The 18,509-nt window shown below is 43.1% G+C and overlaps 1 protein-coding gene across 2 annotated transcripts in view; it reads left to right on the forward strand.

The window, feature by feature from the left end:
• Positions 1–18,509, forward strand: part of lrp4 (low density lipoprotein receptor-related protein 4) — a 100,577-nt gene that overhangs the window by 71,366 nt on the left and 10,702 nt on the right. For both annotated transcript variants that reach the window (XM_041037521.1, XM_041037529.1), the window contains exons 7-23: positions 2,219–2,338; positions 2,534–2,659; positions 3,152–3,277; positions 3,813–3,947; positions 4,607–4,732; positions 5,220–5,450; positions 6,097–6,253; positions 6,833–7,050; positions 12,355–12,531; positions 14,253–14,378; positions 15,100–15,308; positions 15,850–15,931; positions 16,040–16,145; positions 16,240–16,441; positions 16,703–16,892; positions 17,771–17,902; positions 18,321–18,461. In XM_041037521.1, the coding sequence (XP_040893455.1) occupies positions 2,219–2,338; positions 2,534–2,659; positions 3,152–3,277; positions 3,813–3,947; positions 4,607–4,732; positions 5,220–5,450; positions 6,097–6,253; positions 6,833–7,050; positions 12,355–12,531; positions 14,253–14,378; positions 15,100–15,308; positions 15,850–15,931; positions 16,040–16,145; positions 16,240–16,441; positions 16,703–16,892; positions 17,771–17,902; positions 18,321–18,461 (2,604 nt within the window). The remainder of the gene's footprint in view (positions 1–2,218; positions 2,339–2,533; positions 2,660–3,151; positions 3,278–3,812; positions 3,948–4,606; positions 4,733–5,219; positions 5,451–6,096; positions 6,254–6,832; positions 7,051–12,354; positions 12,532–14,252; positions 14,379–15,099; positions 15,309–15,849; positions 15,932–16,039; positions 16,146–16,239; positions 16,442–16,702; positions 16,893–17,770; positions 17,903–18,320; positions 18,462–18,509) is intronic.

Genomic DNA, 18,509 nt, shown 5'->3' on the forward strand with positions numbered 1-18,509 from the left:
CACGGTGGTTTCCCCCTTTGATGCCTTTATCTGCAGTGCGATAAGCACAGCTTCAAGGTTTTGTAACATCGTTTGATCATCTGTAAGGTCATGTTAGTCGACTGAGCTGCAGTTTCTGTTTCTCTCTTGTCTCCTCCCGCATCCAGGTTTTTTAATTGCTGCCTCGCTTCTGAAGTGTTAAATTTTTTTTTTTTTGAAAGTTGAGCTGGCATGAAAGCTTATAAAAAGAAAAAAAAAAGACAGGAGACAGGCCTTTAAAAAATGCTTAAAATAACTGCGGTGAAAACACCACAACACCTATCAGATCCAAATGAACAAGGTATAGCTAGACACACACACACACACACTCTCTGTGGTTTGTTTGGGTCTTTAAAAGTTGCAAATGTCAGTTGAAAATCAAACACGTAAAATGCCCGAAGTCCTGTTAGTCTCACGTCTTCACTTTGCAGTGAAAGGATTCTTTGTGCTGCATGGTCACTCTTAAAAACCAACAGGGTTAACAGATCAGTCTACATCCTGTCTGATGTACAGAAACCAGCTGGACCTCATGTCCCCTAAATATTCATTTCCTGCTGTCCTTTACTCCTAAGTACTTCGATTTACTCCAGAATGAGAGCGTGCGGCTTGTTTTTTTTCCGTTTTATAGTCGTAGCGAATGCTGTTCCATGAAGCGCTGAGGACAGAGGTCTGAGGACGTCTCGGCCTTCTGAAACATACAGATAGTTTGTGGACACACTCACTCACACACACAAACACACACACACAGAGGAGGCATTCCTCAGAGGCATAAGACAGCCCATCCTCAGACAGCATTCCTTGGCATCAACTCTCCAGGCACATGAAGGGCGCTTTGTTAGAGAAGAACCCTCTCTCTCTCTCTCTCTCTCTCTCTCTCTCTCTCTCTCTCTCTCTCTCCTCTCTCTCTCTCTCTCTCTCTCTCTCTTTCTCTCTCTCTCTCTCTCTCTCTCTCTCTCGATCCCCTCCCTCCCTCCGTTATGTGAATGCACACACATAAACACACGCATCCACAAACACTCACACTTGCACGCCTCGTTGCGAACACTGATACCCCTTTCGGCTGCATAGCTGAGCAGATGAAAGAGCATAGTTGGTATGTTTGTGTGTGTGTGAGTGTGTGTGTGTGTGTGTGTGTGTGTGTGTGAGCAAGCAAGAGAGAGAGAGAGAGAGAAAGAGAAAGAGACAAGGTGAGAGAGATAAAGAGTGGATGAATCAGATGAGTGTGTTTGTGGGCGTCAGTGAGTTTGTCGGTGTCCCACGCTGATTCTTGTGGCCTATAAGTCTCTCTCTCTCTCTCTCTCTCTCTCTCTCTCTCTGTGGGTGAGCCACCTGCTGTTTTGACCATCTCTCTCTTCTCTCGCCCAGTTGATAAATCTACACGGCGATACTTGAAGCTCTACAATATTTTTTTTTTCCTCGTCTTTCTTCCCCTGCTCTCCCTCGCTTGTCATTTCGTTCCTCCCTTATCTCACGCCCACCGTGGCTTCGATGGGAGCCGACTCCCTGTCCTCCCGCTGTCAGGAGGAAACATGTCAAAGAAGTGCACACACACACGCACACGTGCGTTCACACACACTCGGGATTTAAGATGCTTATGTTTGATTCAGCTTTAATCTTCTCGTCCACCTCCGTCCTCATCTGCTGCCAGTCTGAGCTTCACTTTGATCTGATCACATGTAGAGACGTGGTGGGAGTTTTAAAGGTGGGACAGCTATGATCTGTAGTCAGAGATGATCATAAGGCAGCCAAAATAAACAGAACCAATTCATGTTTATGGGGTTTACGTTTTTTTATTATGGACAGCGATCAGAGAGGAAAACTAAGAATTTCACTGTGAGTTCCAGTGACTTATTTTTCTGATTAGTCAGTTAATCATTTAGTCTGTAAAATGTCTGAAAACAGTGAGCAGCGCCTGTCACAGTTTCCCAACAGTCCAAACCCTAAGATGTTCGATTTACAATGAACATACATATTTTACCGCGCCATAAATTACTAATTTTGTGACCTGTTTTTGGAGGGTCTGAACCTCAGGGTGAAAACGTACTGATGTATAAGGTACCAGAGATTTAAGTTTGTTTTTTTTTTTTACTCAATAAAAGCGGTGAAATTACAGCTGTGATGTTATTTCTTGATGTATTTGTTGTGTTTCTAATTCACACTCATTGTGTGCATTTCTGTGTGTGTGTGTGTCTGTGTGTAGCCTCCCATCAGCCCTGCAGATCAGTCGAATTCATGTGCAGCAGTGGGATGTGCATCAACGCCGGCTGGAGGTGTGACGGCGAGTTCGACTGTGACGACCAATCAGACGAGAAGAACTGCAGTGAGTATCACGTCAGAATAACTGAACAGATCTCAGGCCAGTGCCCTGCATAGGGCTGTGAATCCTTTTTTTATTTCTGATGTATATGATTGCTTTTGTCAGTCTCAGTCTTTTATCTGACTTCATACCAGTGATGAAATAGAGAAAATAATACACAAAAAAAAAAAAAAATGTGCCCCTGTGTGTGCCCTGCAGCCACATCCATGTGCACGGCTGACCAGTTCCGCTGTGGAACTGGACGCTGTGTCCGGTTGTCATGGAGATGCGATGGCGAGGATGACTGCTCGGATCGCAGCGATGAAGAGGGCTGTGAGAAAACCGGTAAGACTGTGCCTGTTATCTTGTTTTCAGAGGCTAAATATAACACGGGTTTCAATCGTAGCCATGACAACGGCTCAGAACATCCCTCCTCTGCTGACACAGTTGCTTTCAAACAATATAGTGATCGGTTTGGCAGTTTCCTTCATTGATGGAAAGGCTCCACCAGCCTGTGGACAAACAACTGAAACTGACCTGCATGCTGGGATAGAAGTTTTACAATGAATCATGTAATGAACGAATCAGAGCTTTATTACACAATATCAGTCGACATATCACAATATTCAGTTGAATGGGAAAGTGGTCTCAGACGTTTGGGCCCCTCTGTGGTACAATTTTAACAAAGCAGTCCTGCTCGTTTTATTTTACACCATTGCCCAAAAACTTCCAATACAGCCAGTGACATTTAAAGGATAAATATCTGAAAAACACTGCAGAAAAATCTGTGCTGGTTGACAGATCTGTGTTTTCTCATATCATCATATCCTCCCACAGAGAGTCCTCCATGTGCTCCTGATCAGTTCCAGTGTGGGAATGGACGCTGTATTGGTCAGAGGAAGGTGTGTAATGAGGTCAACGACTGCGGAGACGGGACTGACGAACACCCACACCATGACTGCCGTGAGTTGATATCCGTATCTGTGCTGCAGTACTGACTGACTGAACATTGAGACTTAAAGTTCAGCCTTTTTTTTCCTTTAAAGCTTGCAAAGAATATCAAATAACACTTACTTTGAAGTGATGCTGTGACTGCCATAACAATGTTGAAGTCATAAACACCGATATGAGCATTAAATGTAAGGAATGTTAATTAAGATTCATTGACGATTGTCATTGTTCAAATTTGACACTGCTTGAGAAACTGCTTGACAATTTGACATTAGCCAAATGAAACACCAGGATTCATCTTCTTGAGGGGCAAGAAAATCCACAGTAAACAGAAACCTGGCTGGTGAACCTAAGTGTTGGTCAAGGTGAGGTTTAGCCCTTAGACTTCTTAGCCCGGACCAGAGTCAGCGCCATCACCATCATCAGGCTTCGCTGCTCGCAGGCCAGAAATATTTAGAGGTTCAACACCAGATGAGTCAGATGCCTCTTACAGTGTGTGGTTGCCTTTATACTGAATCAGCATGCTGTGTTTATGTTCCGCGTGCAGGGCCGCGCTCCAGTGAGGGCAACTGTAACCAGAATAACGGAGGCTGCTCCCAAAAGTGTCAGATGGTCAGAGGACTAGTCCAGTGCACCTGTCACACTGGATACCGGCTGATGGATGACGGCAAAGCCTGCCAGGGTACCACTTTCCTTTCTGTGTGTGTGTGTGTGTGTGTGTGTACACATTACAACCTGACCTCAGAGTTTGCACTGAAAGTGAGTGAGCAGGCTGATCCAAAATCAAAAAGTTTGAATACTTAAGCTAACTCTCTAACGGCTATTTAGGAAACAGAAAGACAAACATGAAAAACCAAAAGGACTGGCTCCTACAGGTCCCAAAATATTGCAAAAGAATAAGTTCAAATAATAAAGCAAGGAGCAAGAAGCAAGAAAGAAATTTATTCCCCAAAAGTATGAACAAATTTCCCTGGGACTTTGTGGAAAGTTTAGCTACATGCTAAGAAATTATTGATACGAGATTGGTGTTCTGGGATTTCTGCCACAAGTCTGAACTTTTATTGCCTGAAGTTTGAAATTCATGGAGACAAATGTTTGTGATGTTTGTTTCCAGATTCCAGGAGTGCGTTTGCGTGGTCAAGAAATTAATTCAAAATTTAAGGAGTGTGACATGAAGTAGGATGTGGACGTGTTTCTAAAATGTGGACGTGCTTTTTCACCTTCCACTCACCTCTGTGCACTTGGCTTTGTGTCTCGAATTTGTTGTTTACCCTGCGGAAGTTTGATGCCAACATCTCTCTGTCCTCCCCTCTTGTCCCCTGCCTCTATGGTCCATTCCAGATGTGGACGAGTGTGCTGACGAAGGCTACTGCAGCCAGGGCTGTACCAACACAGAGGGGGGGTTCCAGTGCTGGTGCGTTCAGGGCTATGAGCTCCGGCCTGACAAGCGCAGCTGCAAAGCTCTGGGTAAAAACCACTGTACTATGTTTCAACCTTGACATGTGACCGCAGAGAGTCGCTGGGGTTTGACCTCCAACAAAAACACGGTTGCACGGTGTTTATACTTGCCTCCACAGTAACCGTATCCATTCCTCTGCTCCGGGGTATTGGACTCAGACTGAGGTCGGCTCATTCGGAGGGTCTGGACTAGATTTAGATATGCAGTGGAGGTAGAGTGCAGACCTGGTACAGCAGCCTATAAATCTGCTGCACACCAGAGTTAAACCCAGGTCAGGATTGTCTGTCAGGCAGTTGCCAGCACCCAAACCTTCACCTCAATTGAGATTAATGCTCACTGTTATTAAAAGTGACCATCAGTCCCAACTCAAATGTTTTTTGTCTTTCCTCTTCTGTTCATTTCCAACTTTCACCTCATATTTGGCTTCCTGCTGTTGTCCTTTCCGCTTTAATTCACATTGGTTCCATCCCTGCCCATGTTTCCGTCCTCTTTTAGGTCCAGAGCCGGTTCTGCTGTTCGCCAACCGCATCGACATCCGTCAGGTTTTGCCGCATCGCTCTGAGTACACCCTGCTGCTAAACAACCTGGAGAACGCCATCGCCCTGGACTTCCACCACAGCCGCGAGCTGGTCTTCTGGTCGGATGTGACGCTGGACCGCATCATGAAGGCCAACCTCAACGGCTCCAACGTGGAGGAGGTCGTCTCCACCGGTCTGGAGAGCCCAGGTGGGTACGGCGACCAATAGGATGCAGGTTCAAAAGCAGGACAACAGGCTCATTTATCACTTTTTCCAATTTATTCAGCACTGCTGCTTTTTGTCCAACTATACTCTGCTCTCCCTCACTTCATCCATCACCCCGGTCATATATAACTTCAGCAGTATGACATCAATACTGTTCAAACTCAAGTCTTTTTTTGCTTTTGCTTTCTCTGTTATTTTCAGTCTACTTATGTTTTTTCTTTTTTCGGTTGCCTTTTATGTGTATCTTTGGTGCTTTCTCTGAGCCCTAGTGTCTCTCGCTCTTTTGATATCCCTGTCTCTCTTTTTTCTCTTCAGTATATTTCACTGAGTCCCAGTTACTCCTTTTTTCTTTTTTATAGTCTATCTCTGTTTCATCTCCTTTCACTTGCTCCTCTTGACTTTCTCTTTCACCCTCAATTCAAACCTTCCCTGCTGTGATGTCCTTATCATATGCTGTGAAGGCATACACATAAATAGTCCATACGATGAATACCTCAAGAGTAGTGTGAAGAACTGAGAAACAACTCATTATACGCACTTAAAACATAGTTCAGTTTTGAAAGAAGTAGATTAATTTTCTTTCAAACAGTCTACAGTCTAAAATTTAAAATGTTTTTTTTCTCCTGTAGGTGGACTGGCCATTGACTGGATCCATGACAAGTTGTACTGGACAGACTCGGGGACATCCCGTATCGAGGTAGCCAACCTGGACGGGACACACCGCAAAGTGCTGCTGTGGCAGAACATGGAGAAGCCCAGAGCCATTGCGCTGCACCCCATAGAGGGGTACGAGTCTGAACACACACATACACACACACAATCTATATAATTCACTACAGATGGTTTCAGATGTCCACAATCATATATACATATCCCCTCTGGAAGTGTCCCAGTTGTAGTGCAGCATCAGAGCACGGATTAAAGTTTGGCAGCACAGCAGTGCCCACAGGCGAGCATCTGCGTGGAGCAAGTATTTCCTGAAATGGGCAGCAGCTAAGTGTTTTCTTCCTCCTGGTTTCATATGCTGCAGTGGCAGGAGAGAGTTTTGGATGAAGCCCCAGAGAAATTTAAAGCTAGAAAACTCATTCAGCTTATTAGGTAGCTCATTTGCATGGGATAATTGAAAAATAGCAAAAAAAAAAGGTTGCTCTTCCCTCTGAGGTCGGTTAGAACAGATGAGTGATGATGAGGACGTGAATGTCGAGGACAGAGGAGACATCTGCTGTGTCTTGTGTCCTGATAACCGTCTATGTACCTCTTGTCTTTGGTGGACGCCGCGAGGATCAGCTCATTCTGCTCAAACAGCTTCAGTCTTGCAGATATAAACAAGTAAACTAACCATGACTGTCCCATTTTCCTCCTCAGTAAAATCTACTGGACAGACTGGGGCAACACACCTCGCATCGAGTACGCCAACATGGATGGTTCCAACCGGCGGGTCATCGCAGACACACACCTGTTCTGGCCCAATGGCCTCACCATCGACTATGCCGGCCGTCGCATGTACTGGGTCGACGCCAAGCACCACGTCATCGAGAGGGCTGACCTGGATGGACGCAACCGCAAGGCCGTCATCAGCCAAGGTAAACTCCCACCTGTTATCTGTCCTTTCTGGCGAGGGCTTGGTATCGAGAACCAGATCAGTATCGGAGTTTGTTACAGATACTTCTGGGTTATTTTTAAGGAACATGCTTTTTCATTCAGGTATGGATGTGCTACCCTATTTCCTTTCTTGTTGGTTATGTTCAAGTTTTGTGTTTTGTCAGTGGACTGGTGCTAGCGCCTAAAAAGTGGGGTTTAAAACCTAAATATATATATTTCTTCAGAATTTTTTTCATTGCCTGTTTGACCCACACCTGACTGAATCATGCTGCTGCACAGAGGATTTCTGATTTTCTAATTGTTAATGTCTACAATATTTAAAGGAGATCTTTAAACTTTAATCCCTCATATATTTAATTTAATATGCAGAGAGGCATAAAAGGCTTCTGTTTGACATAAAGGTACGACGACCTTGTGAACCTGAAAAATGAATCTCTGCCAGTCGTTCATCCAGGACACTCAAAAGGGTTTTTCATAGAAAGCTCAGAGTGAGCCGTCGAGAAACAGAGGAGATGTGGTTTACAGAGGTCTGGCTGGAGTTCAGATGCTCATTAAGTACCACACACACATACATAAGGGGTTAGATATAGAATGTAGCACACTCACACTACTTAATGATACCATGTGGAGTTAATCAATGCCATATTTCTACTAAGGAGCATATGCATCATGCCTACCACTGAAATACACACACACACACACAGATGCCATAAATAACATAAAGCTGTGCGTGCCTCTGTTTATGTTGTTGGTTCCTACAGTGAAGCCTGACCTTGTGTGTGTGTGTGTGTGTGTGTATGCACATATACAGATGTAAGCAGGCAGGAGGTCTCACACACACACACACACACACACACACACACACACACACACACACACTGGCTTGCTCATGTTGGTGATAACTTCTGTTGTTTCCTGATGCGTCTGAACTCGGGGTTAGATCCATGTCCCACTGCAAATATGCCAAATCAATGTTTTCACCCATAGTTAACTGGTGTACCTTTGGGGGACAGTCCGTGGACGTGGAACAAGGTGACACAACTAAGACACGACTAAGAAACAATTCAGTTTGGGGTGTGGGATCCTGAGGTCTTCAACCAAAAGAGAAGTGTGTTTTCTTTGCCGTGACTGTGAAACAAACAGGCACAAAGTGGATTTCAAATCATGAATTGGTGTTTTCAAGGTCAGGAATTTTGGAGTAATATCATTAGAAAGAAAGTTTGGTGTGAGCACAAGATTCAGCTGACAGAGTGGCTCTCAATTTGGGATTTTTTTTTTCTGATGAAGTAAAAAAAAGACTGTGGGAGCACATCAGTGAAGATCAAGAGCATTCACGAGTGTGAAAAGAGAGAGGGATGGAGAAACTGTTTGCTGTGTGTGTATGTGTGTGTATGTGTGTGTGTGTGTGTGTGTGTGTGTGTGTGTATGTGTGTGTGTGCACGCCATCAGCCCAGTGAACTCTCCTTAATGATGTGTGCTCTCGGGATAAAAGTCTGTAATTGGTCCTGTCCTTCCTCTACAGCCTCTGTTTGCTCAGACAACACACAGGACAAATGGGACGTGTGTGTGTGTGCGCGTGCGTGCATGCATGTGCACGACTGTGTATGTGTGGTTACATTGTGAGCTGCCCAGGAATGTTAACAACTGTGTGTCTCTCTACACCTGTAGTTGTGTGTGCTTGCTGGATGTGTGCCAGCTCCTCTGTACCTGCACACCTTGAGGTGGGGGACAGGAAGAGAAGAGGTTTTGTGTGTGAGTGTGTGAGTGTGTGAGTGTGTGAGTGTGTGTGTGTGTGTGTGTGTGTGTGTGTGTGTGTGTGTGTGTGAATGTGATCATATCATAGAGTACATTTGCCTGAGGACAAATGCTGGATACTGCAGTGATGCCTCATTGACGATGTGTCCTCTGCTGCATGACGATACACAGGATGTCCAATCGGTTCCACAGGAAGTAATAACAATAGCTCAATGAAACAATGCCCCCTTGTGGACAACAGCTCAGTTTACAAGTATTAACATAATGTCTTATATTTTACTAAGGAACATATAACTAGTATAATAAGAAGTGTACAAGGCAGTTCATCCTCTGGGGAGCAGCAGTGCGCTCAGTAAAAATTGTGGAAATAGGTTAGCTAAATTGACATATCACACATGCAGAGCTAATGTTATTCCTGGAGCGTAACAGTAGAGGTGAACTCATGACCAAAGTGGAAACGGTTCTTCCTCTGGTGAGCATGAATGCACTATATTTCATGTAAGTCTACCTATGTATTTCAGTTGTATACATGTAGTAAAGGTGCGAGTTACCGCAGTCACTAAGGTTCACCCTCTGGGGATTGTGAATATATATATATTGTGAATAAAGGTGGATTGTGCACTGTCCACCACAGTGCTTTCTTTTTAAGAAAACTTTTAACTTTCTCATACAATAAACCTGTACTTTTTGGACACATCTAACTGATCTGTTTATATCAGATGATCTGTCTCCTAAACCACTGGAATCGTGACCAGGTGGCAGGTTGTGTTCATTTGCCTGTTTCATTGCATCTTATGTCATGATGTCAATCTTTCTTTATGAATTTTTACAGAGTATGAAGTTACAGTTCTCAGTTTGGAGTGTTGAAGCTCTTATACTGTTTAGCTTCAAGCATAAAATACATGACAAACTTGAAACAGTTGTTTTGCTTGGTTCTCATTTTATAAACGAGTGTCGTCCATCACAACATAAGCCAAGCTTATAGTGTCCAGATGGAGGCGACGTTGTGTTGCCGATGACATGTTGATAGAGAGAGCCACAAATTCATTTCAGGCGTGAGAGGACAGGGAGGTGCCACATGTAGGTTAAAGGGGACATTACTGTGAAGGCTGGTTGGGATGTTTGATGCCCTGTCGGGCTGCAGCTGCTCCTCCAGCTGTCCCGGAAAAAAGGAACAGGAGGGGTGGGATGGGGGTGCAGAGACCCTATCAAAAACAGGCGCCTTTGTAGGTGTCGATGACTCAGAGGGAGGGAAGGGGGTGCACTGTTGTCTCCCTCATGTTAGGATAAGATCAGAAAACATATAGTCAGCCAGTATCACCTCTCACACACATGTTGGCCGAGGAGAGAGAATTCTTTAGGTATCTATTGACTAAACAGTTCCTGAGTTGTCTTGTGATTTTTTTTTAAATTTTAGACTAATTAAGTTCATTAAGTTCTTAGATGGCTGCGTTTATCTAGACAGTATTTGACTTTTGAGAACTTTGGCTTTCTGCTAAAAAAAAACCCTGCACTTCAAACAATGCCCAGTCCTGCTCAGGACACACGTTAAGGTGCCAGTAGAAGGCATTTGTAATGTGGAGAACAGAAGATGCTAAGAGTTTACCACAGCAATTAGTTATAAGAACAACTTAAGAATATTGCCCAAGATGTGCACTGAGCAGGACATTTTATAGCTATAGTAATAACTTGTTAATGCCCCCTGGTGACACTGTGTCTACATCTCTTTGTCGTTTCTGTTCTGCAGTTTTTTCTTACTTATCAGCCAATGTTTGCAATTATACCTCTAACAAGAAACAATCTGTTTCTAATTTTTAGCAAAGATTTGAGGTATTAAGAAACATTAGAAACATTTTCTGGAGGCAAACTAAAGTAAAATACGTTCTTTGTTTATTTACACTAATGTAGGTGCCTTCACCTGGACCACAGGGGCAGCTAACGGTTGTTGCTCATAAAACACAGTATGAATAGATTAAAATGCAAAAAACTTTTGTCCTGTTGAGTTTACACTTGAGTACACGTACACACACACACACACACACACACACACACACACACACAATTCCTCTGATCCTCGTGGCTCATTATCATTCTGGTCTCTCTCCAGTTTTAGCCATTTACCACTTGACATTTACGCTGTGCTGTAAAACACTGTCATTAAATGAGCAGCGCTGTTTTTAAAAGCCCTGCGCCAGCACGCTTACCACACCACTACCACCACCACCACCACCATGGCTCTATGTAGAAGCAGAAATCACTTTTTCCATCCATTCAGAACTCTGATCCAACTGGCTGTGCAGCTACTTCACTGGACGAGGGTTAAGCTGGAGAGAGGAAGAGAATGTTAATTTGGACGAGTGTGGAGGAGTCACCCTAAGCAGATGTTCCCACTGGAGACAAATCTGCAAGGAGTTCCCTGTTACACATGTTATTGTTTAGGCCAGGGTTCCACTGAAATGGGCTGCGAACACTGAGACTGACAATTATCAGCACAAATCAACAGTTTATACAAAGACAAACGTAGTCGCAGAATCAAAGCCTTAATGCTGATTTCTAATGCAGCCAACTTTTTAAAGGCCATGAAACGTACTACTCGTTATAAGTGATGGGGTTTTACATGAGCACATGATTATCTGCTAAAGTTAGAGCGACACATGGTCATTTGACCTGAATGAAATCTTGTGGTTGTGTTTTCTCTGTGCTCCTCTCACTTGTTTGAGGTGGGCGGGGGCTCCTGTCGGACAAAGTGACATCAGCTATGCTTTTCTGTTTTTTAACTTTGATTATTGCCCATTTTGCCACATACATTTAAGAGACATAAAGTAAAGATCAAAAAAACCTTTTAAAGAACATTTAGACCATCAACAGACACTAAAAGTGTCCATTTAAACCTAAACTCGTGAGACTGAGTTTGGAGAAGAACACACATACTCTATACACACCTTGTAAGTGACAGGGAGAATCTGGGCTAACTTACTGTTTCATTGTGGACAAAGACGAGGACTGTCCAGAGTCGGCGTCTTGTATTGGTCTGACCTCGTTTAAGGACTCGCCTCAATCTTGTGTTCAGGTTCTGCATGGAAAAGTTGCAATACTTAAGGAAACCGATGGAGAGCCTCTGCTTTTGGACACTCTGGCCACAACTAAACCAGCTACAGGCCAATGAGAGGCATAGTAATTGAAAGCAGCTCTAAATGGGGACGATATGACATCAGCCAAGCCCACAGCGCTGAATGGGAGGATGTTTGGAGAGCGCTGCTGGAACAAGCCAAGTGCAGCATTTGTTCTTTCCATTTTTTGTGTTTGGAAAGAGGCTTCAAATCTCCACGTTAACTTGCAGAATCAATATTTTTGCTCATTATAAGGGTGTCAAGCTCAACACCTGCATTAGTTTACTGTGATCATTAACTTGCCCCAAAAAACAGCTCATTCTTTCATGAAAAATGTCTTTGGCCCATTACTGGTTTAATCCAACGCCTCAGTTAGCATCTCCCAGTCTTTCAGAACTCAGTTTCTCTTTCCCTCTCTAGGCCTACCCCACCCATTTGCCATCACGGTGTTTGAGGACAGCCTCTACTGGACCGACTGGCACACCAAGAGCATCAACAGCGCCAACAAATTCACTGGCAAGAACCAGGAGATTATTCGCAACAAGCTGCACTTCCCCATGGACATCCACACCCTGCACCCCCAGAGGCAGCCTGCAGGTCAGTACACAGCACGATGTTTGTTAAATGTCCCTGAAATGTCCCACGTTTGACACTATTTTCACATTTTTCACTGTAAGTAATTATAAGTAGAATAGCAGACTGTAGAAGCCTGTTTCTCCAAAGAACTCATTGTTCTGTGCTTTTACAAGTCACATGTTTTATCAAAGGTTATATTGTGTTTTGAAGCTAGAATATTTTTTTGCTTTCACTCTTTCTGTTGTCAAATTACCCTAAAGTCACAAAGCAATAATTTGAATCAAGGGCAATCAACAGCATCTCAAGGAATTCAATAGATTGTTTTGATCTTGGAACAAGTACCAAAAAAAAGCACTTACAACAATATGCCATACTGTACATGGACCAAGGACAATGCAGAGTTTTTATACTGTACACAATTTCAGCTTGAGTTTAAGGCGAAAGAAAACTGGTGTTCTCCATTCACGAGGCTTGAGAACACCTTATATAGTTCCTTTGTTTACCCCACATCCCCTCAAATCGGTCTGTGATTGGGTGTTTTTTGTTTTTTTATGTGAATTCTGGGTGAGAACAATGGGCCGATTTTTAAATACATCCAAGTTTGCAGCCCGAAGCAGAAGAAAATGTTGTCATGCAGCAGGCAGGAGAATAACATGCTGAACAACAAACCATCAAACAAAAACTCAACAGTAGAAGGTGGAAGATGAGCTGGTTGAGGTCAGACAGGGAAAATAGGAATCTTCTTTTAGGGGTATTACTGCACACAGAAGTGAAAATGTTTCTCACAGGGTGTTGAACCCTGAGATGACAGAATAATTTGTTGAGCTTGTGTTAGACCCTGTGGTGAAATGGCCAGTTGAGGTGTTTTATCAGCATGATTGGAAAGACTTGTGTTCTTTGCTAACAAACCGTGTTGAACTTGAGTTCAGGCCAAGAGAAAGTTTTGGTTATCATGCTGATAAAACACTGTAAACAGCCTTGACACTAACATGAACTGTGAGCTACCTCTGTGCTGGCAGAAGGAGGTCAGTCACTTTTCTTTTTGTTTTGGAAGGGATTCATTGAGTCATGTTAATTCATATCATGAGTAAATTTGAACTCTGCACCGGTTCAGCAAATCAAAGAGACTTTCAAACTCAAGTGAAATCTAGAAACACACTCTGATATTCAAAAGACTAAAGCTCTGTAAAGTATGTGTATGAAATGCATTCAGTATATACTGTATTGCCTCCTAGTTCCGACATTTTGGGAAATACGCTCCTCTGCTTTCTCACCAACAATTAGATGAGAAGATCGATACCACTCTCATGTCTGTAGGCTAAATACAAAGCTACCGTCAGAAAGGAATTTTCTTTGTTTAGCATTGGGACTGGAAGCAGGGGAAACAGCTGGCCTCGCTCGGTCCCACCACCAACATTTTTAAAACGTGTTTTATTTTTTGTTGTTTGTTAATAACATCAGTTATTCTCAGCTGCTCACATTTGTAATTGGAGTCATTGTCCAAATGATTGGATGAAGTGGTATCACTGTAAAGAATCACTGTGTCCTCAGATTTAAACAGTGAAATTAATGAGCAAAATGTCGTCATAGAAAACAGGAATGATGGGAAAAACCAAACGAGGCCAGTGTTGTAAAAAATAACCACTGTGAAGATTTTGTTTTTTTCATGGAGAAGAATATGACATGGATCTAACCACATACATTATCATATACTGAGCTGCATGTCTCTGTCTCTCCTGTAGGTGGCAGGAACCGCTGTGGCACCAACAATGGAGGCTGCAGCCACCTGTGTCTCCCCAGCAACAAGACATACACCTGTGCCTGTCCCACCGGCTTCAAGAAGGTGGACCACTACAACTGTGCCAACAGTGAGTCCCACAATACCTAGAACTCTGATATGTGTCATAACTCAGTGGTACTTATTCATTTATTTATTTATGTAACAATAAATGCCACTCCTACAGTTTTAGCGAGTTAGCACTTGACTCTAATTGAATGCATTAAAACACTATTTAATAATTTTTATGCAGCAGTTATTACAAAACCCTCAGAAACAAAACATTTTTGTTCAACTTCTGAACGGCCATCTTTGGTCTTTTTCCAGAGGATCTTTGTCTTTCCTGTTGCTCATTAAGAGTAAAAACAGAAGTTTGAAGACAAAACCTCAGCAGCAGACGTTTAAGAAATTACTACAAGGTTTTACTCATTTAACAGTCAGTCAGTGTTTAAAAGCTAAATGAGAAAATATAATCCTGAAACATGAATTTAATCTTCCTTATCAGTCTGGCAGTCGAGGTGTGGAAGTGTAAAACAAAATAAATGACGTTATGGTCCAGTGCAGTTAAAGTGGCGCTGAACTAAAATTGACTTTTTTTGACAGTTTTGTGTCAATATCTGCATTTTATTATCATCATTTTAGATAATTAGGTCAGGGGAGGGTGATGGTGATGATATTTATCAGTCATTGTGGTTGGATTTGCCCATTAGGGGCTGCTAGTTGTCTGTGTGGTACTGCTGTTTTGCTGTGTTCACTGTTGACCCCACTGTTAAACCTAGAAGACTGACAGAAGACCTTTGGTCTTTAATCAGGTCTTGACAAGTTCCTGCTTTTTGCCCGAAGGACGGACATCCGACGAATCAGCTTCGATACAGAGGACATGTCCGATGATGTCATCCCTCTGGCTGACGTGCGCAATGCCGTGGCGCTGGACTGGGACGCCAAAGACGGCTACATCTACTGGACGGACGTCACCACTGACTCTATCAACAGAGCACTGTGGAACGGCACCAAGCAAGAGGTCAGTGACATGTGTACCCTGCCTGAACTCAACACTGAAATCCCATCAATTCTAATCTGTCCGAGACTTAACAGAGGAAGGCAGAAGCAGAACACAGATGGATTTAAGTTTATACAATACTGCCATCTACTGGGGCTGATGTGAAAGTGCAACATCAGGTCACACTTGGCAGAAAATAAGGAAGATGTAGAGCTGCTGTGTTAGATTAAGTTTATTTTGTTGTCCACTGCACAAATTCACATAGAAGAAAAAACAACATACACACAAAAACATGTCAGTAAGGTTTAAAATTATAAATGCTGACAGATGCTACTGTTCACAAAAAAAGACATTCATTGAATCCCAAAACAGAAGAATAAAACAGAAGCCAACAACAAACAGTCAATTATAATAATGATAATAATAATAATAATAATAAAGAAGCTTTATTTGTGAGAGTGGATCTCTCACATCTGAGGGCTCAAAGGTTCAAGATGTAACTTGAGGCCACATAGAAACTAGAACGTAAGAATTCAAATTGTTCTTGTCCCTGTTTTTTCAGGTGGTGGTGGACACCAGTCTGGAGAGCCCAGCAGGTTTGGCGATTGACTGGGTGACCAGCAAGTTGTACTGGACCGACGCTGGTAAACAGCATCATTTCACTTATAGTGCATCATGTACAATCACTCACATGACAGCGAGCGCGCTCAGATAACCCAAACCCTAACATTTGCCATGTCTTGGGTTCTCAGGTACGGATCGTATTGAAGTTTCTAATGCCGATGGGACCATGCGGACTGTCCTGATATGGGAGAACCTGGACCGACCCAGGGACATTGTCGTTGACCCAATCGGAGGGTGAGACATTAAGAAAGTTTAATAAGAAACGTATAAACATGAACTTCGCATGTCATTCTTGTTATTTCTCATTTGCTTGATACTTTCTCTGTAGTTTCATGTACTGGACAGACTGGGGTGCCAACCCGAAGATCGAGCGTGCGGGAATGGACGCCTCCAGTCGCATTGTCATCATCTCATCCAATCTGACTTGGCCCAACGGGCTCGCTATTGACTACGAGACCAAAAGGCTGTACTGGGCTGATGCTGGCATGAAGACAATTGAATTTGGCAACTTTGATGGTTCTGATCGACAGGTAAAGAGTTATTAAGTTATTATGCCACCATTTTATCATCACAGACTTAATGCTTTTATGCTGCTTTGTTTGATAAATTCTTTAAACTTAACCTTTAAGAGGTAGGAATATTTATTTTGTTAGCAGCAATTTGGTAAATTGTTCATCCTTGCTTAAGACTTGTTCTCTAGTTTTTCTATTCGTCTCGAATCAACACTGTAAACAGATGTTTAGGAAGCTGTACAGATCTCACCAGGCCTCTACTACTGTTTTTGTGTACAGGTTTTGATTGGCAGCCAGCTGCCTCACCCCTTTGGCCTGACTGTTCATGAGGACAAGCTGTACTGGACAGACTGGCAGTCGAAGAGCATCCAAAGCGCCGACAAGCTCACCGGCTTGGGGCGGCAAACACTGGCTGAAAACCTGGAGAACCTCATGGACATTCACATGTTCCATAGACACCGCGAGACAGGTCTGTGTGCGTCCATGTGCTAGAAAAACAACTTAAATGTACATGCACGATGCAGTTAACAGGCTGTAATTTGATGTTTACATCCGCATCACATGACTAGTGTTGGATTCAGAGTTATGAAGCAGCCTGTTTCCTGTTAGCATTAGCTTAAGCAGCCAAAGTGCAAAGCAGATTTCAAAGCAGATTTTTTTGCCATGTTAAAATAAGCTTGTGATTATGCATAGTACAAACATATCATGTTTAATGTCACCAGTGCAGTCCTGGAGTTAAGCTCAGGGAAAACGATCACAGTGAAAGTTGCACTGTTGGTTAGAACATTTTAAATTGAATGTTATACAGCCCAGAGCCGTCGGAATACCTTCAAAAACATCAGTTCACTTCCTGCACTCTTAAAACTCATACTTATTATTACATCTCAAATCTAATGTGCTGTCAAACACAGATATGAAATACACAAATGAAAAATGTGTCACAGTCCTTATTGACCGCGCTTGACATGTTCTGTGCTGTCCTGGACTTGTGTAGTCTCCTGTTACAAAGATAAAAAAAAAAATCACTTTCTGCTTTTCTGATTTTTTTTTTCTACCTTATCTCAGCTCAGACCCAGTGTCTCTGCTGACACTGGGAGGATTACAGGTAAACTGAACCCAGATCATTTGGCTGAGAGGGCAGAGAGCCTCAGGGGCTCATTCCAAACTGAAACCTCTCTGATCTCACCGATGTGTGGGGGCTTCTCTGTGCTCGTAGAAGGGTTTCACTGTCTGTTACTGCAACGTTATGTGTTTCTCATGTCTTCCATTCCCGTCCCTTGCCTCTGAGCTGACCTAGAAAGATGGATGGTGGATGAGCTGAGTCTGTTTGTGTGTCTCCATCTGTAGTGCATAACCCTTGTGCGGTGAAAAATGGAGGCTGCAGCCACCTCTGTCTCCTGGCTCCTGCTCCCAAAGCCTCCAGCTGTGCCTGTCCCACTGGGATCAACCTGCAGGCAGATGGGAAGACCTGCACGCCTGGTATGAAACAACTTCTGTCTGCATTTCAACTTTTTACCCAAAAATTAAAATATAGGGGTCATCACACAGCAGTTGCCACAATATCCGTTGAGGATAAAAGTCCATGGAGGATAAACTTACCAAAATATGCTCAGAACTTTTATGAAGTAAATGTTCTTTATAACCTAATAATCAAAATTAGACTTTGTCCATGTTTACAATGCAAACAGTAACTGCTTGTAGCTAGTGCAGAATGGCTTTTCATGGTGGAGATAAACCAAAGTGCAAAGAAATATAGGCTAAAAAATGGGTCACTGCTGAATCCTATGTCTGCTTTAACCTTTAACGCAACATTGTACTTGATGTGTGCATCTATAGAGACATGCTGTGACAAAATCCTTGAATAATATCTTTTATCTTTGTGTGTGTGCGTGCGCAGGAATGAGCAGCTTCCTGATCTTTGCACGGAGGACGGACATCAGGATGGTTTCTCTGGACATCCCCTACTTTGCTGATGTGGTTCTTGCCGTTAATAGCTCCATGAAAAACACCATCGCCATCGGTGTAGACCCCAAAGAAGGTTTGTACGTTTTAAAATGCCTGTTTCAAAAAGATAAGTGATGTAGAA

Source organism: Toxotes jaculatrix, chromosome 1 (assembly GCF_017976425.1).
Source record: "Toxotes jaculatrix isolate fToxJac2 chromosome 1, fToxJac2.pri, whole genome shotgun sequence".
Classification (NCBI taxonomy): domain Eukaryota; kingdom Metazoa; phylum Chordata; class Actinopteri; family Toxotidae; genus Toxotes; species Toxotes jaculatrix.